Here is a 26,002-nt window from a genome sequence, read left to right on the forward strand (position 1 = left end):
AGTCGCGGTCTGTATGATCATGTACATCGCTCTCAGCTGTGCGGAGGGCGATCGTGACGACTTCCCTAGTATTCCTAGTCCTGTACAAGATTGAGGACGGAGGGCAAGGACCTTAACTTCCGCAGAACCCGCGCCGGATTCTGATGGCAGACGTGATATTACTTAGATCCTCGCCGGCATCAAGAAAACAGGCAATTTTTACCTAACTCACAGCGCTTTGAGCCTCTGTTCTCATTTGCTTACAACTTCGCAATGTCATAGATCAGCGATTGATTCATCATATATTCTTCATGAATACTAATATAGCTATCGAAATATAAATATATATGTTTGTATGTATGTACCAGTTTTATATAGTCGCTCCGCGCCCCTCAACTGAGCACCGTCCCTAGGAACTTGATCGCGTGATGTGATGATCTTGAGCCCCGAAAGAGAATGACTCTCAATCGGTGACGAGCGTAGGGCCGATCAGGTCTCCAATACTTCGGTGAGGAAGACTTCAGGCCGGACCAGCTTGAGAACTCCAAGTTTCAGGTTCGACTTTCGCTTCGTCGGCGATCTCTGCGAGCTTTGTTAAAACAGCCTCTCGTCTCTCCAACAGGGATTGGAGGTGTTCCCGCTCTTTCTTACTGGGCGGATTCAACAACGGGGGCGCGTTCTTCTTCTGAGCACTGGTCTTGCGTTTTCTGTAGTGTTCTAGGATTTCATTATCGATTAGGCGCTGTTGGGCCTCCAGGTTCGCTTCAGCGATCCTCCGCCACGCCGAATTGATTATTTTTCTCAAGATGCTACAGTTCTGACTCGCTAACGACAATAGCTGACTTTGGCACTTTCGGAGTTCGAGAAACACTTCGTCGTCCTGTTCAGCCACTTTTTCCGCGAGCGCTTGCATCACACCGAGATCTTCCAGCTCCTTTCGTATGCGTTCCTCGATACCTGCGATTTCCGCGGCTGGCATTTTCGAATTCTTCTTAACGACAGGAAGATTCTCGCGCCTCACCGTGATGTTCTCATCGATCAAGCAGGACATCAATCTGTGTGCGAGATTCCCGCATCGCTCATCGTGGAGTGACTCCTTAGCCGTCTGTCGCAAGATCCTTTCCATATCTTCCTTCAATTCGTTGCTAGAAATATCGGGCGCGGCTTCGCGTTGCTCTTCCAAGAGATCGTCTTTCGCCCATTTCACCGTGTAGTGTGTCCCGAGCGGTGGGACTTTGACGTAGTCTGAGGATCTCAAGGCGGCCTGTGATGCCAACATCGACTCGAGGATCTGAGGGAAAAAGACTGAATTCCAGTTTCCGAGATCACGAGGAGTATCTGGGTCGAATGCCGATCGATAAATGGCAGATCACAGCGAAACGAATATAGGTAGATGAAATTTCATGGAGACTTCCCACGAAAGGACACTCACCCGGATCTGCTCTTCACTAGGCGGTCGGCAGTACTCATCGACGAAAGCCCAGAAACGATGGCTGCTATCATTGGGAGTTGAGGGTGCTTTCGTTGCCGGGCATCGACCGCTTTTCTGACCTCCTTGTACCGCTTGTTCAGGGAGCCGCTGAGCCTCGTCGACGATTTGAGTGGTTCCTTTCCTCCCTCTGGGCTTCAAGGACGGCTGAAATAGCAATACAATCGGAGTTTGATTGGAGCCCGATTCGCGGAAACCTTTCCCGATCTGCTGAATGGGGGAATGCTAGCTTGAGACGCTTCTTGGAAATCAGGGAAGTATCTTTCAAAGACTTTCAGGAAGTGCTGTGTCCCCGATCTCCACCGCATCGCTTCCGGCGACTGACCTTTTTTGCGGTTTTCGGAAGGTCCGAGGACTCGGAAAGGCTTGTCCGAGCTTTTTTGCTACCCGGAGCCGGCAAAGTAGGTGATAATGGAGCCTTTTGCTTTTCCGCCTTCTGAGGGACAGCTTTCGCGACCGTGATCGGTGCGGTATCGTCGTGATCCAGAGCCTCCAACTGAGCTCGAATTTGTTGTTTTCGCTGAACGACCGCCACCAGAAGGGTTTCGAGCTCGAGTTGCAAAGGATCGATGTCGTCGAGAGTAACCTGTCAAAGTACACAATTCGTCGATGAGAAAAGCTTGGATCTCGTACGCGAGCGCATCCTCGGGGGAGATATTCGCGACGGAAGATCGATTTCAGAACCCCATAGACTCTCGGAACTAACCTGATTGTTGTCTTTGATTCGAAGGAAAACTGGACATTGGTTCTTAATTTCGACTCCAGGAAATTCTGATGTATCGACGCTGTCAACATCCATGCCGTCGTTCGGATTCGTTACTGACAGAGCCGAGTTCGAGTTCTGAGAAGCTGCTTGCTTCGTCCCACTCCGACGTGACTTCATGTTTGCGCAAAAATGCTCAACGATGAAGAATTCCGATGGCTATGAACCTAAACTCGTCTTCTAGAACCACTGTTTGTGTGTGTTCCGTCGATTTTCTTTATTTTCTTCTTCGCCCCTCTCCCCTCGACACGCACAGTCTCAATCCCCGACAGGCGCGCGCGCGCCCCATTTTGAATTCCGTTCGAAGGACGAGGTTTTTACCAGTCTCAGCATATATATACCCATTTCCGTCCCGCATGAGCAGCGTAGAATCTCGATCAGCGACTTCTCGGAGGCTTGATACTTGTACGTTGGGGAATCCCGGTATTCAAGCGCTCGGGAAGGCTTCGCGTCGCTGGTTCAGGCTCAGGGCTCAGGGGTCTCGGCGGAATTCGGTGAACACCGCTCTGCCAGGAATGAGGCCGAGACCGAAGTACATGCATCCACACATTAAGATCAAAATGACATGAGAAGCATCACATCGCCGTTTGTGGAGACCTAGAGTCAACGAGATGGGATGTAAGGAAGAAGTAAGGCGCCGGGTTGTGAGATTCGGGGTCATTTTATTTTCGGACGCATCGGATTCGAATCCCTGATTTACCGAACGCTCATTCTGCCGTCTTCTCTAGGGCGGAGGAATACATATGTCTCGGAAGTGAGACTGATATTTGTCTCCACTAGCTCGCCTCCAGCCTTTCAGGCCGGAATTCCCTTCGCGAAGATTGGGAGCTCTCTGGCTCTCTGGTGGGCTGCACTGTGTCGGGACATCTCCTTGGATCCGGGTTCGAATCACCATTCAAGTCGAGCATAGCAGCATAGAGCGAGGATTAATTGCAACCTTTATCGTTTATTTATTCATTCAATGTACACTTTGCAATTAGGTTTAACTCAACCCTAAAAAGACAGCTCGGCTTCAAAAAACAACATCGTGAAACGCCTCGTCCCTGCTTCAACGAAGACAACAGCCTCTCTAACACCTTCAGGATGAGTTCGTCCTGATTTCAGTCCCGGCCGCCTCGGACATCGCTCGAAGACCGCGAGAGCGTCTCTTTATCCATTCTAATTCGCGCGTAGGTCGAGCCATCATAACTCCGGGTTGACTCGAGCTTTCTCGAGGAGGATTTTTCCCTGTTCGGATTCGGCGTTGTTCACATCCAGGAAGGTCTCGCTGAGCTCCCGACAAGTCATGGCTAATCTAGTTTCGGTAACGTGTTCTCGCAGTATCGAATGATGCCACTCGGAGCGGGCTGCTCTCGCCACCGTCACTAAACTGCGCCGAGGCAGCAGCACGTGAACAACATCCATAGGTTGACATTTGTTGCGCGTTCCGAGGGCTTCAGACCCCTGTTCCGAGCCGCAGCCGTGGGCTTGGAGCGCGTCCATAAGCGCTTCAGGCGAGAGTGCATAAACAGCTGACGCACCATCATAATGAGTTTGTTTCTGAGTGAGATCATCGAAATCTTGAGCTTGCGAGAACGTGAGCACGGTTTGTCCAAGAAGATTCAGTGTGACCAAGCGTTCACCCCAAAGCCACGAGTCGTCGAAATGTGGATCGATGCAGGAACCTCGCTCAGGGCTATACTTCAGGTTGCAAAGTTCCACCGGGACAAAGTCGTTCAGACCGGGGATCCTGGAGAAACTCATCTGGACGACGTCCATATACGCAGGGAAGCCCAGGAACGAATCACATTTAACTTTCCTCTTCTTGAAGTTCACCTTGGGGCCAAAGTCTTGTTTCAAACGTCCGGACTGCGAATCCTTCCAGGGTGCCGATTCGATTGCGTCGACTAGGAACTTCTCATGATCTTCGGTGATGGCGTTTTCGGCGACTTCGATTCCCTCAAGTCTGAATGATGACGCTCCGAGCTCGCCGTTTTGGGGATCCAGTTCGATACAGAGCTTACATTTCGGGCAAAATACGAATGCTCTCCCGATGCGCGAAACGTTGAGGCGATGGCTTGCCACTCGGTCATGCTCACAAAGAGCGCAGGCCCGGACGCCTTTACATTGGCAGGAAGCTCCCATGATAATGGTGTCAGCGAGCGATATTTTCGATGCGGTATTCTGACCAATGCTCCGGTAAAGAGGAGCGAGGATATTAAAGTTTGGGTTAAAGATGGATGGATGAATGTATAGGTGGGCTGATGAGCTGTTTCCCAGCTTGCTCGTCGAAGCTGTCAGTTGAAGGCGTATGCAGATGGTGGTTCAGTCCGTTGTTGTTCAGCAGATGTTCGATTGAGAACTGTCGATATCACTAGTCAGGTCATGGAGGAGACAGAATTGTCTGTGGGCGGAGATGGGCGTCGCCTATGCGTCTCGAAGACATGCGGCCTGGCCCTTATTTCGCCAGCTCGAGAGATGCCCGCAGTTCTTTCAGGGCGAGCTTTCCTCGGGCCTGGTGCATTTTTATTACCTCCTGAAACGAGCAGAAGCGATTATGATGGGTCTGAACTCGGTCATCTCGATCTCTCTGAAATATTCTGGACCTCATAATGCCATCGAGATGGATGAACGTCAGTGTCGGAAGCCCTTCGTCCTCGTTTGCGAAACCCACCGGATCCTGTAAATTCCTGTAGCACTCGAAATCTTGTCGAGCCCACTGTTTGATTTCTCTGGCCTGGTCCTTGTTATCCAGCTGTTTCAAGGATCGGAGGATTTCCCGATAGAGCTTCAGACTTTGTTGACGAAGGACGAACTGCATAAAAGTGGCCTGAATGGTGAGCAAGAGCTTGTGTAAGTTCAAACAGAGGTCGTTCACAATTGCTTTACTACTCCGAAATTTTCGAAACATATTATAATTTCCTTTACGTCATCCACGTATGTCGTTCCTGGCGTCTGGAGTTGAACCACTATCCCATCCAGTTCAATCGAGGGCTGATGCTATATTTTCTCCGAGAGAACGGCTCCCCGCCGGCGCCGAAGAATTTCTCTAGGGTATACGTTCTATATCGAGTCGGAATAATGATCGAAAACTCACGATTGAAACGCCATTACCCAATTTCAACATCAACATGTCACCTCGACTCTTGTTCACAGCCGAGGGAAGTCGAATAACTGCGTAACTATACGAGCGAACACCAGCCACTCTTGTTTTTGTCTGCTTGACCTGCCTGCCGCCGGTGAACGAGATAGAGAAATAGATGCAAGGCTTACAGGCGTCAGTCCCCTGAACGCAAGCCGTTACTAAGTCTCTGGACCCTTGCTAGGAATTCCTGCGATTGAGTGTTGACCAGTGGCGATTGAGTTCGTCGATAGAGGAGACATTTACGTAGTTCTTCGGTTCAGAAAAAGACTATGAAACTTTGTCGAAGGGGCAATGCGGTGACAATATCTTTCACTGTCTGCAGATGTCGCCGATATATCTTTCGGGCTCTGGATACCGGATAATCGCGAGATAAGATCTCCACGGAGAACGAATGGCCTTTTTTTATCAGGAAGAAAAAGCGATAGTGGGTCCCATCCCTAATTTTAGCCATTCGAATGTGATATTATCGTCATTTTCGACGCGCATCTTCTGATCGAATGGGTCGGAGTCGGAGAGCCTCATTCAGCGAGAGTTGGATTCACCGATAGACATACCCATGTATGATCTGGAGACGACAACTTATATATCCTGTCGATTCGCTGAGCGTCTGACCTACGGAGCGTCCGGCCGAGCTCGAGATATTCTTGGCACGGATTTTAGTAAGCGGTCATCGGACATCAAGGTCGAGGCTTCCTCTTGAATTATTTTGGTTCTCTCCCAGGGTGAACGGCCCTAAGGCGGATAATGGAGAAAGATGAACGGCACTCAGACGTTCCACTCGCGTTCCTCTGATAGCTAAGAGACAATTCCCTGTTGATTAAGAACTCAAGAGCAATCAGAAGCCAGTTCGACTCTCGAGTTGATTCCGGAGACAATAGTACGCGGGGGAGGCGGTCCCTCCTCCGGAGAGGCTCATGAACAACCGGCATTTCAGAACCTCACTCCAAGGTCAATCTCAATAATTCCCGACCTCATCGCTCGCTCAAGATCTACCTGCGACAAGAATTTCATTGGAGACCACGGCGAAAGAAGAGGAGCGAATGATCCGATAGGGGAATTATGCTGCCGATAGTCGACGCCGGATTAAATCATCGAATCGGCCCTGGGAGGGCGAACCGACTCGGATAGATCTCGAATACTCTCGAAGAGCACCCCCGGGCATTAGCGGCAACATCTCACTGCGGCTTGTGCTTCACTCTCAGCGCGTTCCGAGACTTTTCGTAGCGCCCCTCAAGTAAATGAGGGTCGAGTTTCCGAAAGCACCGGTACGCCTCGACCCGCGTTCCCCTACACCATGTGCTCGTGGTCTCAGCCGGGCTGGAGGCGCCGTCCGGTCGCGCTCGGTCTCAAGGACAGTGACTTTAGAATTAGAGTTCGAGGACCGAGTTTTTCCGGCTCAGTGAGTGCTCCGGACTCGCCGAAGGTTTTCTCAGCTATTCGAATGGATCTGAGACGAATGCTGAATGATTTACTCATGAAAAACTTACATGCTTCAGAGACAGCATAGGCGTCGCCATCTTGACCGAACTGACTGAGAGTGAGATCGAGCGGGCATGCGCCCTTTATGCCAAACACCGAGTGGAACAATTAGGATTATTCTTGATCGGATTCGAAGGGGGCTATAACTCCTGTCGGGATCAGGCTTTCCGAGGCTTTTCCGATGCTCGAGGGCCGCTCCGAGCTCGATTCTCGAATATACGCGAATCTGATGCTCCTGCGGCGCAAACAATTTCGAAAAACGTAGCCCGGGAACGGGACTACCCTCTTCCTCGATGACAGTTTCTCGCTGCACCGAGTGGCTTGCGGCAGTGGTGTCGATCCGGTATTCCGGACGAAATCCTTTCCGGCACTTGCTCGGAGGAGTCATAGTCCTTGTTCAGACAAATTAAATCTTTCATTTTTGGAGACTGTGCGGCTCTTTCGAAATTAGGCTCAAGGCGGGACATTTTCGAAAAGCACTTTACGCGCGAAGAGACCCGAGGAAGCCCCGGACTCCCAAGAGGAATTCTCTTCGGACTCGAGCCTCACAGTTTCCCGCTTCCATCTCGAACCGAGGCGAATCGAGTCAGGGAAGCCCGATCGTCGGCGCAGTGCGGTCGAGATCAGCTGATTTTCGAAACGAGCCGAAAGTTCTCTGAATGCCGTCTCCGTGACGTCACGAAACGGCGGCGCTGCCGTCGTGCGGTGCTCAGATGGCTAGAGCGTTCAACAAGTGAACTCCGACAGCTGTTCATGTCGTGCATCGTTTGGCAGCTGTCATTTGAGGTGTTTGTGCTTTCATTCAAGGATACCGGGTGTCTAGTGGGGACTGCAACCACTGCTATGGCTTAGGTGAGTGCGGATTTACGCATTACCGAGCTGCGGTCTTACAACTCCCGTGCAGGGTGGCTGCGCGCCAAAGACCCTACCTTCGCCCACCCCCGCAGTGCTCCCGCATCTGCCTCGGCGGTGGAGTCGGTGGTCTGCTCCCGGACGGAGAGCGGGCGGGCGCAATTATCAGAATTAAGACTGCGAACACAAAGTGAAATCGTCAGCTCGTTCCCCATGCTGTTTGCATCCTCGAGAGAGAATGTGGAGAGCTCACGCCCGCGAGAATTACATATTCCGTCCGGTGCCATGGTCCATGAGAGCGTGACACATGTTTCTGGCCGATGGAAACATCCCTAAATCCTGGCTCCGAATTTTCCTACGGAAGTTCAAAGCAATGCATTGATCCATTCAATTCAGTGTTCTGATCAAAAGTAGGAAGAATCTATTGTGTGTTTCTCCTTCCGAAAAAAAAACGACTGAACGGATCGTTACGTGTGAGGGGTAATCGTTTCATTTTTTTCAAATCCGAGAAATGGAGCCGTCTGGTCTCGGCTTCCACGAATCGACCGGCTTGCGAGCTGACCGAGCGCTCACACAGGGGAATCAGATCGGATCTTCGTCGGATGAAATGGAGAGCATTATCGAATCTCCGTCGCGAGAGCTTTCACACTAGCGAAAAACTGTCTTCCGAGTCAGGCTCCTTCGTCATTACCTACTGGAACGAGAGCTCACTAACACTGAGCAACGATTCCGATGTCATATCTGTTTATGCATCGGCTGATCCGGTCTCAGGTCTCTCGAAACGAATGCTTCCGGCAGGAACAGAGACGCTCCCTGAAACGTATTGAATTGACCGTCGGACAGAGGGACCGTCTCGAGCGAGCGAGCGGATGAACAAACGCGCTCGCTCACCCGACCGACGGAGCGAGAAGCCGACCATGTGGCCTACCTCAGAACAGCTGAATGATTTCTCGCCGTTGCGAATTATCTACATTAGCGGGGCGATTCGAATTCCGGTCGTAATCCGTTCGATCCGCTCAAAGTCAAGGAGCTCCGGAGTCAGAGGCCGCATCAACTCTCGGCCCGCAGCATTTTTCAGTCGCGAGGCCGAGGGATTGTGAACTTTCGAATCATTAGTGCCCTTGGAATAAGCGCCCCGGGCAGTGGTCTCAACAGCGATCACACTCCGATTTCATGACATTTGGAACATCCGGACGCAATCTCCAAGCTCAGCAGCAGATACTCTCCGAAGCAACGAAGCTGACTATAAAATAATAGTAACTCCACGCATGCCGGAATATCCAGGGGAGTTTCCGACACAGTATGTTGCCGCCAGTGTTTCGTTTTCTCTCTTTCTGACCTGTTCTGGCTCGAGCGATATTCGGCGAATCATGACGGATTGAGAAGAATCGTGAGGCCCGAAGTGAGGAGAAGTATTTGAGAAATGCCTGAGGCGCCGTCGAACTTACGTGTCGAGAAAAAGAACAACGCATTCAGAACGGGGATTCAGAACGGCCAGAGGTAACCTCCGTCTCGGGCGAGTTGAGAGAGAGTTTCGAAATCTCATCGTTCGAAAAATTAGCTCATATGGTTTCGCTTATCTGCTTCCCACCGAGGAAAAAATAGGATTCCTTCTATTCGATCAGGGCTCCAAGTGACGTCCAACGCAGGCGATGACTACGCGCTGCGCAACAACAGGATCAAGACCGTCCCCGATCCTGAGGTCTCCGAGGACTTCGTGCTGTATTTCGGCTCCTATATCATAATCCAAGTTGATAGGTTTTTTTTAGAGATTACTCCATTGAGCATCTACGATGCAGACTCTGGGCCGCCTCATCCTTTTCCTCGTTTAGAGGTCACGAGCTCGAGGGAACGAATAGATTTCCTGATGAAATGAAATACGCGAAGCAACGAGGGGAAACGTTCCTCTTCCTCTAACTCGCAAGATGGGCTCTGGTACCTGGCTTCGAGCTCAGAAACCCAATGCTCGACGCGAACGCCCCTCCAGCCCCCTTTCTCACCAGACGCGTGTTTGGGAACTGCATCGAAGAGAAACGAGCGCATGGATAAAGAGTACAGCGAGGGTATGGGATTGACGAGGTGAGGGAAACGAAATTTCATCGTCTCTTGGAGCGGAACTTCCTCGGCCTCTGATCTTCCCACGCCATGTCCTGCGATTGCTCCTCCCGCTATAGATCAGTGGGATTGCATTACTCCATCGAATTGCGCCTCGCTGTGCCACACTGGATTGCTATACGTTTCGAGCGAGCCCTCTGTTCCCTGAGCTGTTGGAAGAGAAAGAGGGAACGTAGTAACCAGACTGTCCACCGAGATTCGGAACGGACCGGGCGGGAAGAAACAGCTGATTGAGGAGTACGGATCGAACCCGGAGAGCACAGCTCTGGTCTGCTCGTGGAGATGCATTCGAATCAGAGAACTCCGGAGGGTTGTTCAATTTGCGAGATTGAAAACCACAGTGATTCTGGGAGCGCAGAAGCCATCTGTGATTGTATTATATTCCCTCGGAGATACTCGTGCCTCGATGATGACAAGCTCGGTTTTTCCGATCATTAATCAGTCGGATCAGCGCCCTTTGATTCGCGCAGCCTGCGACCTTTGATCAGTGCTGTGCGCCGTATCCAGGACGCGGCTCGCGCGCCATGGTGCGCCGCGGCGCTCAAGCATTGAGTCTATTGGACTCGCAATGCTCGGCGGGGCGCGGCGCACAGCTCTGGATGTAATCCGAGCGACTCCGATGTCGAATAGCTTGAGGATTTCCTCATAGCTTCGAATATTCCGAAGGCTCCAATATTCCGAAGCTTCTGCCGTCCGCCTGCGTGCACAAGCTCCTACCGTGACTTGTGGAACGGGAGACCCCGGAATGAGATTCGAAACCTTTGAGTGAGGTCCAAGCATTTGGACCATTCGTCGGCTCAGTTTTTTTGTGCAAGAATCCCTATCACGCTTCCTCGGTGATTCGTTCGTCGTTATCCTCTGTTTATCGTTCTAGTCTGAATCGTCAGCCATCGAAAGTGTGCTCCGCTATCTGCGACACCCGGAGCGCTCTTCATCCTTCAGGCCCCCAGGAGGGAAAAGCTTTTGTCGTCAAATCCAAATCTTTCCAAGAAGACGTAGAGTGTCCGTGGTGAACTTTCTGGGTTCTAGCTCTCTTGCGTGAGACGTAAGAGTATCTTCTATGGATTCGGATGATGGACGAGTTTGCGTGTTCTATTGAGTGGCGAAATTTCCTGTGTATGCACAATGAGCGAGTCGATTGGCGTTATCGATCGCGTTGCAAGGTTTGTCGGAGTGTCTCGCGAATCGAACGGTTGGAGCCTTTTCAAGGCAAGGGGAATAAATCGATAATCCGTCGGCGCCATGGGATAAGAGCGTACTGCTCTCGAGGAGCTTTGCCGTCGGGCGAAAGTCGGTGATGACGAAAAAATGAAAGGCAAGAGAGCGTCGAAGCCTCACGTCACGGATTCCCATGCGATGGGGTTATAGATTTTCTCCTCCCCAGATGAATATATCGGCTGAGCTCAAGAATCCTCCGCTCTTTTCCCTTGCTTATCTTTCTCCCTGCTGCGTCTCTTGTTTCTAATCGCCCTGAAATTCTCTTCCATGACCGCAATGTAAGCTCTGAGATGGAGTAACGGGCTCGGATGCTGAAGGCCCGGAGACATTCGGGTTTTCCCGGTAATATCCAAGCCTGTGGAGTCCGTATCGGTTGGACGGCTGCTCGATATCGCGTCGTTCCTGAACAAAAGATTACCAGACTTCTGCCAGAATTTCTCGGCTCATGAGAACACATAGGGAGCATGAGAGCAGGTGGCAGGTCGGGAGCAGGCTAGGGACAGGTTACGAAAGTTTTGTGGATATGTTGGAGCAGGCGTATCGAGCGCTTTATAAATCAAATATAATTTCGTCAGCTAGCCGTATACGACACGACCGTGGTTGCTTATCCATGTCCCTAAGGCTACGCCGAGCGAAGCGTGACACGCCTCCCATGTTTCACTTGAGTTTTGCAACTCTGTTCCTGGCTGCGTTCCTGGGCGGCATAAGCTCCACACCCCCCATCTCCCAAAGGCATCGTTGCCGTTATTATTTAGCGGAATCCGGGAGTGCTCAGTGCGAGCAACGCTAGTCCCGATCGGTGAATCCGATCGTACCCAAGCATCGCACGACGCGGAATTTCTCGGCTGACAAGCTCGGAGGCAGAACTCGTGTAAACATCCGGCAATACGATAAACCTGTGGAAGTGCTGCTTGAGACAAGATGACTTCTATGAGGCGTGATGTCCACTTGTACGTCCACTTGGCGTCAGGTGCCGGGGACTCTCGGTGGTTTATTCCTTGTGCTTTATTGACCTTCGCTCTGGTACTGGGGCTTCTGGAGGTGTTCAATGACCACGAGTTGCGAAAGACTAATCCGGCCTTCGGGGCTCCGGATATTGTGGAACGTTCGAGACTATGGCCTTGACAGCACAACGAGAATTTAGGGTACTGAATGTCTTTTGGGAAGAATAGGCTCCCGAAACTCCGGAATCCATCCGCTTGTTGTGACCTTTATTGATTTCCTGTTTCGACATTCTACGACCTACGATTGAGGCCTTCGCTTCCGAGAGAGCGCGGTAGACTGCTGGCAATAGGTTGAGATTATGCTGTTAGGCTGGCTTTAGCGAGCCGGTGTTTATGGCTTCAGCAGCCCATCGGACCTGTCGGGGAGGAGTCGCCGGCAGTTGTAATCAGCGTTCTCCCGAATACCTCGTCTCTCACCAGACTAGCCGCGCGGAAAGTCGCAACTACCCCACATTTGGCCGTCTTTCGCGTATCAATCGCAGAATGAGGATTTCTTTGAATACTTTTCAATGTGGAAATTTCCGCGTATCGTACTCGGAAATGTGATCGGAACCCGCCTGTGGGAAGTCGCGGGAGTCTCCCGAGGAGGCGGACCAGAACACCGATTTTAATCGAAGTTCTGGTATTCGATGAACACAATCACAGGCGTGATATTCGAGAGTGCGATCATCACGATCCTTGCTCTCGGATCGGGAAACGGAATGCTTATCACGATCCTAACAGATACCAACCTCAAGTTCAGGAGCGGAACACATGCTGACATTCTGAGAATTTCAATACAGAGGCGAAATAACGGCGCTGTCGGAGCCGACAATAATCGAATTCAGCATGTTCAGGAGCGGACCGGAGCATTGCGGCAGCTTTTACGGATCTGGGACGTTTCTCTTCGCCGCACCCGGAGACCGGCCTGCGACTCGAGAATTCGAACAGGACCTGAAGCTTCTTCCCGACTCCTTAAAATCATCGAACTCTTAACCACGGAACTTGAGAGACGGAACTCCATGTTCCCGACGGCTCGACCTGAATTTTCACGTTCATCAGTTTGCCATCATTGGCATTTTCCCCCAACTAATTCCATCCTGAGGAGGTAGCTAGCTTTGCGAGCGGAGAAGAGGAATATGGAAAAACCGTCTGAACTATTCCTGTCGAATGTAGTCGAGGAAGCAAATGCTGAGGATTCCCCCATGACGTGAGGAGAAAAGAGATGCTGAGCACGCGGATCTCGAGACGAAGGGGAAGAAATCGAATCTCTGCATCAAAATAAGGTACAGTCAGCCACTGTGTTCTGTCACGGGAAGTTCCCCGAGCGGAATGATCTCCTGAAATTTCGAGGCATCCCGGAACACTCGCAATAAAACTGCGAAGCATGCCGGAAGCGTTGTCGGCAACGCGAGAGACACGTCGGAATACTCGCGGTCGAGAATTGATTCGGGAGATATGTTCGACTTCCATCAACAGAGAAAAACACTCTGACTACGAATGTTGCTCGCCGCATTCCGACAAGCTCTCCGTGAACTGATGAGATATCGAGTCTCCATGCGTCCGCGGTAGACCTCAATATGGATAAGGGATACGTATTACGACCTTCGAAGCATCAGGACTAGAATCGAACGGGCCGTATTGCAGGCGACGCGAAACATGACAAGACACGTACTCGCACGGCTGCGGCGTCCTCCACTGCGTCGTCGCAATCTAACGGAGACTGAATTACTTTCTGTCTCGATCTCGAGCTGGGCTCGGAGAGTTGCTGCGGTTTTTATCGAAGCTATCAACGAACGCGGAGAGGCAGCGATCAAATATTTGGTCGGACAGCCGCTCTGGCCAGAGCAAAGAAAGAGAAATAAACTCTACCAAATCCTTGGCTGACCGAGAAAACGGAATTATTGGGTTTGCCCGCGCCTCCTTCATCATCACTTCTAAGCTTGCTTGCTGCGACGTCTGTTGGCGGCACTAATCCGCTGCTGCCGGATGAGCGAGCGGCCGAGTAGGCGATTCCGTAGCACAGAACCCCCGCGGAAATTACTCAAGCGAGTGGATGTTCCGAATGTCCATCAGGCTCTTAGCAAATGATGTTTCATGCCATGCCGTTCGACCGAATCCAGCGAGCATGCAATCGTTGCGGTCGTCAAAAGATCTTTCTCGCTGTCTCGCCTGATTCACCAGAGCAGGCCAGCGATGAGGTCCAGCGATCATCCGAGAGGACAGTCTGCGTAGCCACCTGCGCAATAGCGGGTAGGCCTGCCGCGGTCCGGGCCTCGCCTGAAATAACTGCGCGTCATAAATGGCAACAAGTGTTCCGGGACCCACGAGGCAGGCCTTCCTGTTGTTTCTGCTGCTCCTGCTGCATATTGAGCCGTGGTCCTCCCCTGTGCTGTTTTTCTTCTTCACCATGCTCGCCCTGGAGTGAAGGCTCCTGGGTTTCTATTACACAGTACACCACACAAAGGCCTGGATTCATTGCTTTCGGTATGCGTGTACGTGTAGCACCTCCTATAAGTAGGACCGATCCTTAGAGTTCAACCTCTGCGGCTCCGCATCGCACGCCGCTCGCTCCGGCTCCGCACGAGCTCCATGCATGTCATTACCTTATTCCCGTACATCTAATCGAATTTGCGTGCTCCCGCTCGATATCGTTCCCCGATTCTATGTTGCACGGTTTGTATTCGTCGAAATCATACCGAGCGGATCCTCAGCTCCGATTTTGAAGACAGCAGAACGGTTAACGTTTTTTTTTTTGCGATCCGGATTGACTCCCGAAATGCGAGATTTCGCTTCTTGCGCGGAGAACCGTGTCGGATTCCGGATTGCCTGGATGACTTAAACCGTGGAGCTGTTCCGATGCGGGCAGTTGATCGATAATAGTTATTCATTCATCTGGACCGCTGCGGCCCGATTTCCGCAATTCTGGAGCGAAGAAGACTAACATCATCGATCTCCCGACCCCTCATCCCGTAGTTCCGGAGCGCATCGCCGGAGGCGTCTGGGTTTTCCCCGATCGGACGTTCACTCTCTGGGAGCGTGAGCGGGACAAAAGGGAACGAGGGAGGGAGGATATTGATCTTCTTCTCAGACCGAGACCACGAGTTCCCGACCTGTTGCCTCGGCACAAAGGAAAATACAAGGCGGCATGCCTCCGTCGAAGATGAAGGGAACGCCTTGACCTTAGCAGCCTGCTGCTAGTGACAGTTTGTTGTGGTTATTTTGGCTGACCCGGCGAGCGAAAACGAGCCGCCGGCGCCGCTACGGAGACATCGGGCGTTTCGGAAAGGCGACGGGCTCCGCCGAGCGGGAACAGGGTTACAGGAACCAAGGGAATCGGAGGTGGGTAGAAAGCACATGGTGAGGTCGGCATTACGGATGAAGAATTCGATTCGCCGCTTGCTACAGAGGAAGAGGGTCAATGTCACGCGGGCGCCTCGGCGCGCGGCTCCCGCTCTCCTTGGCAAGCATTTCTGCTATGGCGGAGGGCGGAAATCTCGGGTGTTCATGACTCATGACGGAGCGGCCACGCAGATTTTCCATAGGCTGCGTTCCTCGTGATTATCCGCGTTTCCCAGACGTTCCGATTCCACCCCGAGTGACCGAGCAAAGTCATTTACGCATTGGCGAAATTCAATCAGGAGAAGTACCTCAGGGCTCACGATTGAGAAACACTGTGACCGAATCCCTGAGAACGGGGAAGTCGCTTCTCAACTCATGTTCAGCTGTCGAGCCTTCTGCGGGCTGAGTCCTTGAACTGAGCTCCGTCAGCGACCCGTCCCGGAAACTCTCGCGAGACACGCAGCCGTTCAATAGATTACTCGCTCAATCGGCAAAATTGCTCAGGGTGAAAAGCGGACAGAAGAACCAACGGCGGGAGTGATGAAGATGACGAAAATTCATCTGCCAACCGCGCAAGAAGGACGGAATTCACGTCTTTCAAACGCCTGGCAACCATTTCACCTCTCTCTTCGTGAAGGGTTCTCTCGGTCGCGATGGAGGCGAACTCCATTCCTCTTGGGGTCTCTCAATTCTCAACACTCGACGGGAACTTATTTCCCAAACATTCTCCGCGCTCCGCCTCCTGCTGTGCTCTCTTCCTCGTCCGAGAACACGTGGGAACGCGTAGCCTTGTCGAGATCCACTTCTTTGTCCACGGAGTCGTCGAGCAACAATTCAATCCGATTCCGGACGGAAAGCTGCATTTGTTCCCTGACGACGATGAGACACGGCTCGGGGAGCCTGGCGAGAGTCTCAGAAGATGAGCCTGCGTGTTCGATCCCTCCTCGATTTTTCCATATGCGTTTTCGCATGCTCGACGCACTGAGTGAGTGAAGAGTCCTGGCCGGCGCAACCGAAAAGTGAACCAACGACTTCGAGTTCGACCCAGGGCTCCGACTCCATTTAGTTCCTCGCGGGAGCCTCGGAAAAGAGTGGAAGACTGTCCATAGTTTGGAGCGAGCAAGAGTTTCGGCGTTTCCCGCTTGAACGTAATTTGACTTTCACAATCTCGCGGAAAATGCGTAGACTGCGAGAAAATACGGCCATGGTATATCGTCACAGCACCCGGAGCGCCCTTGTCGGATCCTGACTCTGTCCGCCCATACGTTGTCGGGCTGTCCCTAGTAGTGACAACAACAACGACGACGACAATAACTGAAACGAGAGCCGAGTGCGTGTAAACACATATGCAATCCACAATTCAACGCCCCTTTCTCGAAACGTCCACAGAGAATGGCTTTCCGCCGGCAGCTCACGCGGCGCTTAGAGATGTGCATAGTCTGGCGAGAGAGGTCGGGAAGTCATCGAGATGGAGTGTTTCCTAAACTGCGGGGATAACGGGGAACAGAAGCAGACGGGCGACGGTCCGAAAGGAAATAGAGAAAACAAAAGGAGCGACTCCCCGGGAAGATCTCGAGTGCGCGTAATTATGTTCAACACCCGTCCAATCGCCTGTTGGCGGCGTAAATCAGCGGTGCAATACTCTTTCTCCCGAAGGAACGCACGACGGACATATCCTCCAACGCAGACTTGCTAACCCGACGCATTCGGTGCCCGGATTCGGCATAAGTGCAAATAGCTTTAGGTCTGCTGCAGGGAGGGGGAGGGGCGGTTTGGATTGGAACGGGTAGAGTTGTAGGGGATCGGATTGAGAGGGAGAGGCAGCGGATGGGCGCGAGCTGAAAATTGCATCCGAACGCAATAAGACGCAGACACTGCTCGCCTTGCGCCAACTAAACTCGGGAACCCGTGGACTGGGAAGTTTTCGCCGAACAGCGTCGCTAGTCCATCGGTGGAATATGTTGGACTTTCTCATCAGTGATAGTTCCGAATCGGAGCATCGACGGGGAGAGGAATCACGAGTCGGCTCCACAAACGTCGACCTCGTGAAATATTCACGAGTGGCTGGGCGTTCAACGATGCTCGAGGACAGCAAAGTTCTGAAATTCGGAGCGGACTCTTGTCAGAATCTGGCTGTCCTTCGTCTGAGAAAATTGAGTGGAAGAGTCCACGGACGGCGCAGCGGAAGAAAGCGGCGCGAAGACGATGGGCAGAAAGGGAACTCGGCACGTTTCTCCGCTCCCCAACATGGGGCACGGCAACATCAAATTTCCTCTGTAGGTTCCTCCTCCCAGCTTTCTTATGGCTGTGAGCTTCAGGCCAGAGCGAGTATTCATTAGGAGCATCAATCTTCACCTGAAGAAGCACACGGGCGTATTCGAGCCTTGCGCGTGTATTCCCGCCGCGAGACCTCGTATTCATGTCTCTGACTGAGTGGTGGACATATTCGCGCATGCCGTTATAAGCGCTGCGTGGGGATGTCTGGAAATCATACGGCGAGAGTCATGAATAACCTCTCAAAGCTTTGCTTGATTTCTCGCTCGCTCGCTCGTTGGCGGCGTCTTTGCTCGGCAAGTCGCCGAGTCGTTCGGGTCAAGAAGCGATGTTAATTACATTACGAGAGCCCGCTCCGTCGCCTCGTTCCCATGTCGGTGCGTCGATCATCGCTCCTCGCGTCCGAGCTCTATTGATTGGGAGGTTCACCGCTATATTCGTTGCCGTTAGGTCGAGGAGATTTCTGTTGGGGAGCGTTAGACTTCCCTCCGACCCGACTCGCCCTATCGAGTGAGCGTCCTTGGTGCGCCATGGAGTGTTCTATCTGACGATCCAGCGGGTGTTGGCAGTACATACGCCGCTTCTGTTCCTTGTCGGCTCCCTAATTCGCAAATCGGTGTCAACTTCCGCTTCGACCGTATCTTTACAACTCAAAGGGAGTTATTCTTCAAAGACCAATCGGCGAAGAAGTTTCGCTCGTGTTGGGCAGGTGAATCCTTGCCATTTTGGAATCAGTGACTTAGTTGTTTGTCACTAAGCTGGCGGCGCGGTGGGGCCCTCCGTCTTCCGTCTCGGAAACATCGAGACGAGTCGCCTCATGCTCTCGGAGACTGCTGTGTGCTTGGTGCAAACTCACGTAATCAGAGTTGCGCTAATCATCAGTGCAACTGTTGTGAAGTCGACAACAGGCCCTCGTTGTCTGAATTAGATTAGGGACTCGGCCGTGCTACGCGTTGTGACCCCTCCACACATCGAAACAACGATTGACTACAATAGATTGGGAGACGAAGCCGAAGACAGAACTCGAGCGTTCGGCTCTCTCCCGAGTTGTGCGACAAGGAAAAAACTAGGCCGTCCCGGAGCTCTCTACGAACGACTAAAACGAGAAGTTCGAAAAAGACAGAGCTCGATCGACTTGAGAAACCGATGCACGTTGCCCCTCTCGCCATGTTTGCGGAGCACAAACCCCATCGAAAGCTCGCACCTCGGGCTGCTCTCAAACTTACCGGACGAAACTTCCGCGTCCTACCACGTAGGTCTCAAGGAGACTCGTCGGAAGGCCGAGCGATTAGGCGGACTCGGGACGGTCGGGCACACAATGCGCTGCTTGATAGCTCCGTCTAGATCTCACTGTGTCGGGAAGTCCAAGACGTGTACGGAATCATACCCACAACCCGCCGTGATTCACGAGCCGCCCCGCTACACCACCTACACTAGCTAAGATCGACGTTGAAAAGTTTCCGGATCGACTGACTTTCGAGACCGGAGAAGGGACTGACTTCTGTGTCTCATTTTTTCTCCTTGCAGATATGTCAAAGCTTTCGCCTCGTTCAGTAGTTGCATCTGTAGTTTGTGTTCATTTCTCTGTTCGTCGTCAGCCACGGCAGAAATTGTTTCGTCTGAGTTCGGTTGTTCCGGAGTCCGCCCGACTCCTGAGGACGATAACAACAACAACAACCACCACCTTAAGGAGGACAAGGGCCAGTTCGAGATGACCTTTTCGGCCTCTCGGCATAGTCACGAGTCATCGGCATCAACGGCAATGGCTAGCAGTCCGGCACCGATAGCTACTCCAGGAGGGACTTTATCACGAGCCAGCTGTGAGAGCTCGCTCGACGAAGAACTCCCAATCGATCTGACGCACCTAACTCTGGAGGAACAGCGACACATTCTCGCTGTGATGGCCAGAGACGAGGCGCTCAGAAAGATGCAGGAGCGTCGAATCCTGTGAGTATTGTTTCGTGTTTATTATATTTCAGAGCAGATTTTTTCCAGGAAGTTTCGCCAAGAGTTCGTAAACCCCTCCCCTGGTACTCGCTCGACCACTGTCGGGAACTCCTAATCCAGCTGCGAATTTCGCCGCCGGCGGCGCGACGGCTTTTATTTGCGTCACCGAGGGCGGCTGAGCAATCCTGTCAAGTTGATCCGCTGACTGGGGTAAACTCGAGGATCTTTCCAAGTTTCTCACGATTCGGAGCAGGGAGGCGGTTGTTGCGACTTGCGAAAGAGCCTCATCGTCGGGACGCGAGCTTATTCAATTGAACCCGAATCCGGAGAGTTCAGTCTTGGCTGTAGGCAATTCCTAAAGCAAGTTCATCGGAATCTCTCGGGGAGATTTGTCGAGCTCCGAGACGATTATCGGCTCTCCCCTCTGTCTCGAGAAGTTCATCCTGGATCCGAAACTCTCGATTCCGGATCTAATCCAGATCGGGAAACTCTAGCGTTGGCGGGGAACGACTCTCCCGAGAGGGTTCTGTCGTGAACCGCGCAGTTTCCCGCCAAATGTTCGAACTGAGACCGGAACTCGCTCTCGTAGCAGTCGCATCGTTGCTGGGCCCTGTGTGTTCAGCAGTTCACCAGCGGCGGCGGCTGTGTCGGTGTGGACAACAACACATGTTCGCGCAGTAACAAACTCGGACGGACTAATCGGTGTTGTCTCCGTGCGAGTGAGAGCTTAATTGCGATCCGATTCGGACTCCGGAAGTCACTCGGAGATCATGGCACTGTGTGCGCGAGTCCTGAGGTGGTCTCCGAGGACCAGCGGTCTCAGATTGATGTCCGGGGGATCGACTGAGAACATTTTCGCCGATGAAGAGAACGTGTTGACTGAAGAAGAAATCGAAGCGAAGCGGAACATCGCGAGAGTCACAGACAGATTCTACCTTCGAAAGATGAAACGCGAGTACACCGCTAAGTTCTCCGAAGACTTCACCATAAAAGCTCTACGAAAAGATTACGTGTATTTCGGCGAGCAGTCCGGCATCAATCCCGGAGTTTGTTGGCCGAACAAAGAGGAGATGGCCGACTTGCATTACGCCGAGGAAAAGTTTTTCAAGAGTTTCGATACTTTGAAGAGTGAGCTAGCGGAGAAAAAGGAAGCAGAGAGGCGGGCTCGCGTAGAGAGAGAACAATCCATCGACGAAAATCTCAGCAAACTCGACCAGTGGCGCAAAGAAATGTTGGCCAGGGAAGAGAAAGCCAATCAAGAAGCAGCGAAGAAACAAGCCCATATGGACGAACTCATCCGTGAGGTCCGGGAGCATATCGGATACAATCTCAGCCCATCTGATCCCAAATTCAAAGAGGTTATGGAGATGAAGGAGGCAGAGCGCAAGAAGGTCGAAAAAGAAGCCAAGAAGCAGCTCAAGAAGCAGAGAATGATGGAACGTCTCCTGAAAGTACCAAAAGTTTCCGACGAGCTGCCAAGAACCCCGGAAGATGAAACGCGAAAGCCTGATTCTAAGCCCACGTCGGACGACGAAGCTTCCGGAGCTCCAAAGTGATAATATTTATCGGAGGCCAATGTTTAAATAAAAAATAGTTTCTCCCATACTTCGCGAGTTTCCGTCCCCTCCTCCCCCTCCTTTCCATTGGGGAAATAATTAATTTCTCCCTAGCCCGACGTCACTCTTCACGGGAGTTTCTCCTCCGGGCCGAGTTGAACTCAACTCTGCGCGAGCACCCCACTTTTTTTTTACTGGGGGATGCCATCTCGCGACAGAGCTCTCAGACGGCGGAGTGAGGCACTCGATGGAGACGCAATGGAGGCGAGGAATTCATGGCGGGGATCTGTCGGGGCTCATATTCAGCAGATTGGACCGCAGACTAACAACGAACGCGGACGAACGAGCGATAGCCAGGACAAGTGTCTCACTGGGACATTGCCTCTCTTATTCATGGAGTCGCGAAGAATATGGTCATGTATCGGGGTCGTCGTACGTGTGTGTAATATTCATTGCTGTACCACAAGTCGCGATCCGAACCCATGCGCGCCAGCTCCGACCGAGTGTTCTCCGGCGAGGATGGCAAACAACAAGGATAACCGCAACGAGCTCGAGACGGCGAACGCCGACGGAAGCGACATAAATCCGCCGGATCGAGGGACTCCGACTTGAACCGTTCGCTCAATTTGTCACAAGTCCAAGCGTATGAATCATTGATCCCAACATCGATTGCAGCTCACGCAAGCGTGCGTGCATGCACGCCAAGTACGGGCGGAGACTCCCTACCGCGTCCGACGCTCGCTCGTCGTTTACTGTGTTTACTTTCCCTCTTGTTCCTTCGCTGGCTCTTGGCGTGGTCCGAAATGAAAGTGTTCCGCGTCAGCCGAAACTGAGATCCGAAGACCGATTTGAAGAAGCGACGATATTTGCCGATCTTGATGATTGTGCCTTTTGTTTTTTTCTCCACCGCAGCCCGGACTGGGAATTCGTTCTCCGCGCTCTTGTCGAAACGCCCACCCAGAGCTTCAATTCCGATCCGGGCGGAAGCCTAACGTTGAGGGAATAGCAACGGTCGGTGTAACTTCATTTCGCTGCTAGATTCTCGGGGAGAAGCCTGAGGGGGAACGCGTTCGGCTACGACCCCTCATCTCACGGTTCACGGGGATTTCCGATCGAATTCGAGCGCGATTGATACCCGCGAAGATCCTGGCTCTTCTCCATCTCAGAAAGGAGGTGGGCGGCCTAGGCAGCTTCGATATCCAATAAAACAGCGGAAGTGTTGACCGACCTTTCCCAGACTCGTGTGTCGCGCTCGCGTCATCGTTCCCGTATGAGTGTGCGGATTGATTCCGGTTCAACGGGAAGCCATCAACGCCTAGCAGAAATGGAAACGCCTTGACATGACTCGGATTCTACGGGCAAAGTGAAACTCCTACGACTTGAATAGACCCCGAGCCGATAACGTGGGTAACTTGACACATTTTGCGATTGCTGCTCACTGGAAACAGTACCGTACCGAAACAGCAACCGATTGTCTTGTTCACTCCTGTGCTTGATCGCTCGGCGACCTGGCCCGATTGTTTCCGCGGAGATGATTCCCGAAGCCGTTCGTTTCCGACTCCGGGGCGCTGGGTCAACGTGGCTCGAATTGCTTTTCCAGCGGTAACGAGTCGTGTTCTTCGCCAAACGATACACCCTCGCTCTCTCGCAGAACCAGAGACGTTCATTGAGCATCGTTGTCTCGATTGGAAATTACGTGGCAGTATTTGATTTCATCGTATTCCCAACGTGAACACGGGATCCGACTCACTCGCAAATAACCAACTCCGATGCCGTCGGATCCGTGCGAGGCGTCCTCGAGACTCCCGCTACGGGTGGATGCCTCGAATCTTTTCCTCCTCAAAGTCTCCTGCTCAAAATCTTGCACCAGGAAATCGAAAACCCGACTTTCGTATTACTGCACTGTGTCAACGTGGCGGAAAACACAACGACAGAAGAATGATCCGTCGATCTAGGCGGCTACTATCAAAAAGCGTAGCTGTTGACCGTCGTAGACATCGGCTACAACGACGACGTTGTTGTTCGCTGTGGTCGTAATGACAGCGTGCGGGAGTTCTCGTCCGGGCGAAGTCAAGGTCCGAAGCGTGCTTCTGGTGGGTCCGCCGCCGTGGTCATCCGATTGGATGGATGCGATGCAACGGATGATGATACCGACAACCACGACAACTCGCAGCGATGACCTTCACAACCCACCTAACCTCCCACCGACGGGTGGGACTCGGGTGCGATGAGACTACGCTTCAAACCAGTGGTCGTGCGACGTACGGCTGGTCCTAACCACCGACGAGCCGCGCGAGGCTTGACGGACGCCGAAGCCATTGTCCGCGATACTCATCTCTCGTGTTTCATAATCGCTTCGACTACTCGAGTTATGACTCCGTCGCAAACCGCCATCGGGAGAGACGACAAACGAAACGTATGTGTAGCAACTTGCGAGTTGAGCATTCTGCTTGATGCTCGCGATGGTGGTAAATTACCTAGAAACGGAATTCCTGATGTCGGCAAGCAACGTGCCAGCATACGAAGCCGGCAACGTAGATGCGTGGAACGCACGGTAATCTCCCGAGGCAAAGTAACGGCAACTCTTTGCCCATATGGTACGCTGGCACACGGACTGTTCAGTTTCTGTTTTAAGTGCCTACCCCGTCCGCGTAGAGGCTCGTAAGTAGGCCGCGGCCGTTAGGCTGTTGACTGAGTTCGTGGCGTTCGTGGCTTTCGCGGCCGTGCTCGCCGACCTGCCAACGACAGCCGCGAAATGTCGCCGCATACCACAGTAATTGGGGACGGCCTCGAGCCTACTTCGAGAATCCTTCTACAACGTTAGTTTTAGGGTTCGGTGTCGTGCACCGGCAGACTTCTTGGGGTTCTCGTTCTTCGGCTTCCAGTGGCTGCAGAAAACACTGTCTCACCACTTGACCATTTGAGAGCTCGCTGGAGGGTTTCTCGATTAAAGCATCATCCATCAAGGTTCGGGAGCATTTCGTGGACGACAGCGGACGAAACTTCGACTTCGAGAGAACTTTCGACTTTGAAACGCATACCCCTGTCATCCGAAGCGAAGTCCACTCGACCTCAAGTCGCTGGAAGTGGTCATCACCGTCCTGTTTTTAAAAACGCGGTTTCGCTTTCAGTGGGTCTGTCGAGGATTTCGAGCCACTTCTCGTCAGAACCGCCGGTCGACTTCCACACACCTCGACCTAGTGCAGTATCGGTGCGCTGTCAGCGTCGTGTTGCGTCATTGACGTTTTTTCAAGCACGGATAGGAAACCCGCGCTGATGGAGAGCGACTCTGAACGTATTTTCGGCCATCGGTTCTACCCTGCTGCCTTCAAAATTACGGAGAACGAGCTCAGCGGTGGTCTGCGGTGACAATGCGACAGCATCGTCTTCGTCGTGAGAGCCAGCGGCCATTCATTACTGTTGCGTTTTCCTTCGCGATCGACCGCTCGCAGCCCGCCCACTCGCTGTTCGGTCTGTCGTCCGAATCGACTGCGATAAATCCCGGAATTTATTCATTCATTCGCCTTCCTAAAAATCTCCCCAATCTGGACTTCCGCGGGGCTCGGGAAACGCCACCGGGAGGCTTCGGAGGTAAAGACACACAGGGAAAGGACCGACCTCCGAGTCACAGAGCTCTCAGCTCCAGGAGCTTCTCTCGAGGAGGTACCATTTTCGCTCGTATCGGCCGTTTTCTCTGCTAGAGGAACAAAGTAGCCGGTGAGATCGCATCTGAAAGGCCATTGTCAAGTGAAGAGCTCTGCGAATTGAGCGCATGTTCCCGACTCGCATGGGGCTCTATCGATAAGACCGCATCGGTAGGCATGTTGGCTCCAATCGGTGTCGAGTTCGAATTCGCTCCGATACTTCCAATTCCCGATCCGCCTCTCGTCTTGGAAGTTCTACGTGCTCGTCCCGTTATCGCCGACAGATTCGACGACATTAATTGCGAATACCTCACCGTGTTCCAACGGGCTTCTAACGCCCGGCGGAGACTACGTCGACGTAGTAGTCCGGTCGTGTCTAGGATGTGTAGTGTAAGTTTAGGTAGTGCTCCGCTGGTGAGGGAGCTCTGCGTGAGAGGAATAACATCGACTGCCTTTTCGTCGTTATCTCGCGAATTCGGCCGAGTCTGCAGGTAGCTATGCAGGTCGGCAAGCAAACCGACGCTCAGACCTTGCTCACGGGCTCAGAATGGGAATTCCGGCCGGAGTTGGATCCCTATCGTCGGCGAGCCGATGACGGGGAGCCGCCAGTTGAAAATGAGGGGAAAATGAATTTCTCGGTGTCCCCCGGTGCTCGTGACCGCTCAGTCTGGCTGAGCCAATATTCCGAGCTCCCCGCCGAGGTTGGCGACCGAGCTGCGATAGAGGCAAATCGGAGACCATATTATTTTACCATATCTCTCTAGCATCAGAGGCCAGGAGATCTTCCGCTATTCTATGTATATTCTGTCTGATACTTTGCTCGGACGACACACTTCGCTGTCATTGAGCGCGGAAGATGTGCAATCCTCTTGCAATCTTACGGTTGTGAATGTCGAGCAGGGAGTCACCTTGCGGGAACTCATTGTTGTCGGAGTCCTGACTCATTTCCTTTGTTGGAGTCCTGACCCTCTACTATGCATAGGTGACCTAGAATGAGACAATGGCTGCCGGAATAAGACTCCGAGGTCAACTACGAGCGTGTGATATTCGAAAGCTTGACCAAGAGGAAAGAGATGCGAACAAGCTGCACGCAAATTATCCCCCGCGCATGCATAATTCTTCATGCTTACGATTAGAGCATTCGAATGGAGACTGTCGTCAAATTCTGACTTGACAATAAAAATCATGGGCCCTGCAATCTCAACGAGCCAACAATAGATGTCGGCGTCCTCTCCGA

The 26,002-nt window shown here is 52.5% G+C and overlaps 5 protein-coding genes across 7 annotated transcripts in view; 2 read left to right on the top strand and 3 right to left on the bottom strand.

Annotated features, from left to right (window-relative positions):
- Window positions 1–148: 148 nt before the first annotated feature.
- Window positions 149–2,424, bottom strand: Ada3 (transcriptional adaptor 3). The gene is made up of 4 exons (XM_003747669.2): window positions 2,175–2,424; window positions 1,794–2,054; window positions 1,412–1,615; window positions 149–1,270 (listed from the first exon to the last, which is right to left on the bottom strand). The coding sequence occupies exons 1-4, from the start codon at window positions 2,349–2,351 to the stop codon at window positions 500–502; spliced, it is 1,413 nt and encodes a 470-aa protein (XP_003747717.1). The 5' UTR covers window positions 2,352–2,424; the 3' UTR covers window positions 149–499.
- A 740-nt stretch (window positions 2,425–3,164) lies between these two features.
- LOC100905446 (alpha-ketoglutarate-dependent dioxygenase alkB homolog 4) lies at window positions 3,165–4,513 on the bottom strand. The gene is made up of 2 exons (XM_029112714.1): window positions 3,752–4,513; window positions 3,165–3,697 (listed from the first exon to the last, which is right to left on the bottom strand). Exons 1-2 carry the CDS (start codon window positions 4,353–4,355, stop codon window positions 3,414–3,416), a joined length of 888 nt encoding a protein of 295 aa, XP_028968547.1. The 5' UTR covers window positions 4,356–4,513; the 3' UTR covers window positions 3,165–3,413.
- On the bottom strand, window positions 4,421–6,894 carry LOC100907474 (LYR motif-containing protein 2). Of its 3 annotated transcripts, none has more exons than XM_003747523.2 (3): window positions 6,843–6,894; window positions 4,885–5,040; window positions 4,421–4,746 (listed from the first exon to the last, which is right to left on the bottom strand). In XM_003747523.2, the coding sequence occupies exons 1-3, from the start codon at window positions 6,870–6,872 to the stop codon at window positions 4,669–4,671; spliced, it is 264 nt and encodes an 87-aa protein (XP_003747571.1). In that variant the 5' UTR covers window positions 6,873–6,894; the 3' UTR covers window positions 4,421–4,668. The 3 variants fall into 3 exon arrangements, with proteins under 3 accessions (XP_003747571.1, XP_018496676.1, XP_003747572.1); XM_018641160.1 differs by having other exon boundaries at window positions 4,885–5,025; window positions 6,843–6,884; XM_003747524.2 differs by lacking the exon at window positions 6,843–6,894 and adding an exon at window positions 5,308–5,382.
- A 10,697-nt stretch (window positions 6,895–17,591) lies between these two features.
- Window positions 17,592–26,002, top strand: part of LOC100905740 (uncharacterized) — a 64,084-nt gene continuing 55,673 nt past the window's right edge. Inside the window, 2 exon segments of the mRNA XM_029112660.1 lie at window positions 17,592–17,620; window positions 19,146–19,565. Of these exon segments, the coding sequence (XP_028968493.1) occupies window positions 17,592–17,620; window positions 19,146–19,565 (449 nt within the window).
- CRIF (growth arrest and DNA damage-inducible proteins-interacting protein CRIF) lies at window positions 20,236–21,167 on the top strand. Its single transcript, XM_003747525.2, has one exon. It carries the CDS (start codon window positions 20,336–20,338, stop codon window positions 21,119–21,121), a length of 786 nt encoding a protein of 261 aa, XP_003747573.2. The 5' UTR covers window positions 20,236–20,335; the 3' UTR covers window positions 21,122–21,167.

This window comes from Galendromus occidentalis, unplaced genomic scaffold (assembly GCF_000255335.2).
Source record: "Galendromus occidentalis unplaced genomic scaffold, Mocc_1.1 scf7180000077524, whole genome shotgun sequence".
Taxonomy (NCBI): Eukaryota; Metazoa; Arthropoda; class Arachnida; order Mesostigmata; family Phytoseiidae; genus Galendromus; species Galendromus occidentalis.

What these genes read in the sequence shown, in the direction of transcription:
- LOC100907474 (XM_003747524.2), bottom strand. Translation starts at nt 5,343, where the DNA reads ATGTTGATGTTGAAATTGGGTAATGGCGTTTCAATC. An exon ending in TGGGTAATGGCGTTTCAATC is followed by an intron (nt 5,041 to 5,307) that starts GTGAGTTTTCGA and finishes CTCACCATTCAG; the next exon opens with GCCACTTTTATGCAGTTCGT. An exon ending in ACAGGAATTTACAGGATCCG is followed by an intron (nt 4,747 to 4,884) that starts GTGGGTTTCGCA and finishes TGCTCGTTTCAG; the next exon opens with GAGGTAATAAAAATGCACCA.
- CRIF (XM_003747525.2), top strand. Translation starts at nt 20,336, where the DNA reads ATGGCACTGTGTGCGCGAGTCCTGAGGTGGTCTCCGAGGACCAGCGGT.
- LOC100905446 (XM_029112714.1), bottom strand. Translation starts at nt 4,355, where the DNA reads ATGGGAGCTTCCTGCCAATGTAAAGGCGTCCGGGCCTGCGCTCTTTGT. An exon ending in GAAACAAACTCATTATGATG is followed by an intron (nt 3,698 to 3,751) that starts GTGCGTCAGCTG and finishes ACGCGCTCCAAG; the next exon opens with CCCACGGCTGCGGCTCGGAA.
- Ada3 (XM_003747669.2), bottom strand. Translation starts at nt 2,351, where the DNA reads ATGAAGTCACGTCGGAGTGGGACGAAGCAAGCAGCTTCTCAGAACTCG. An exon ending in TTCCGAAAACCGCAAAAAAG is followed by an intron (nt 1,616 to 1,793) that starts GTCAGTCGCCGG and finishes TTGCTATTTCAG; the next exon opens with CCGTCCTTGAAGCCCAGAGG. An exon ending in CTAGTGAAGAGCAGATCCGG is followed by an intron (nt 1,271 to 1,411) that starts GTGAGTGTCCTT and finishes TTTTTCCCTCAG; the next exon opens with ATCCTCGAGTCGATGTTGGC.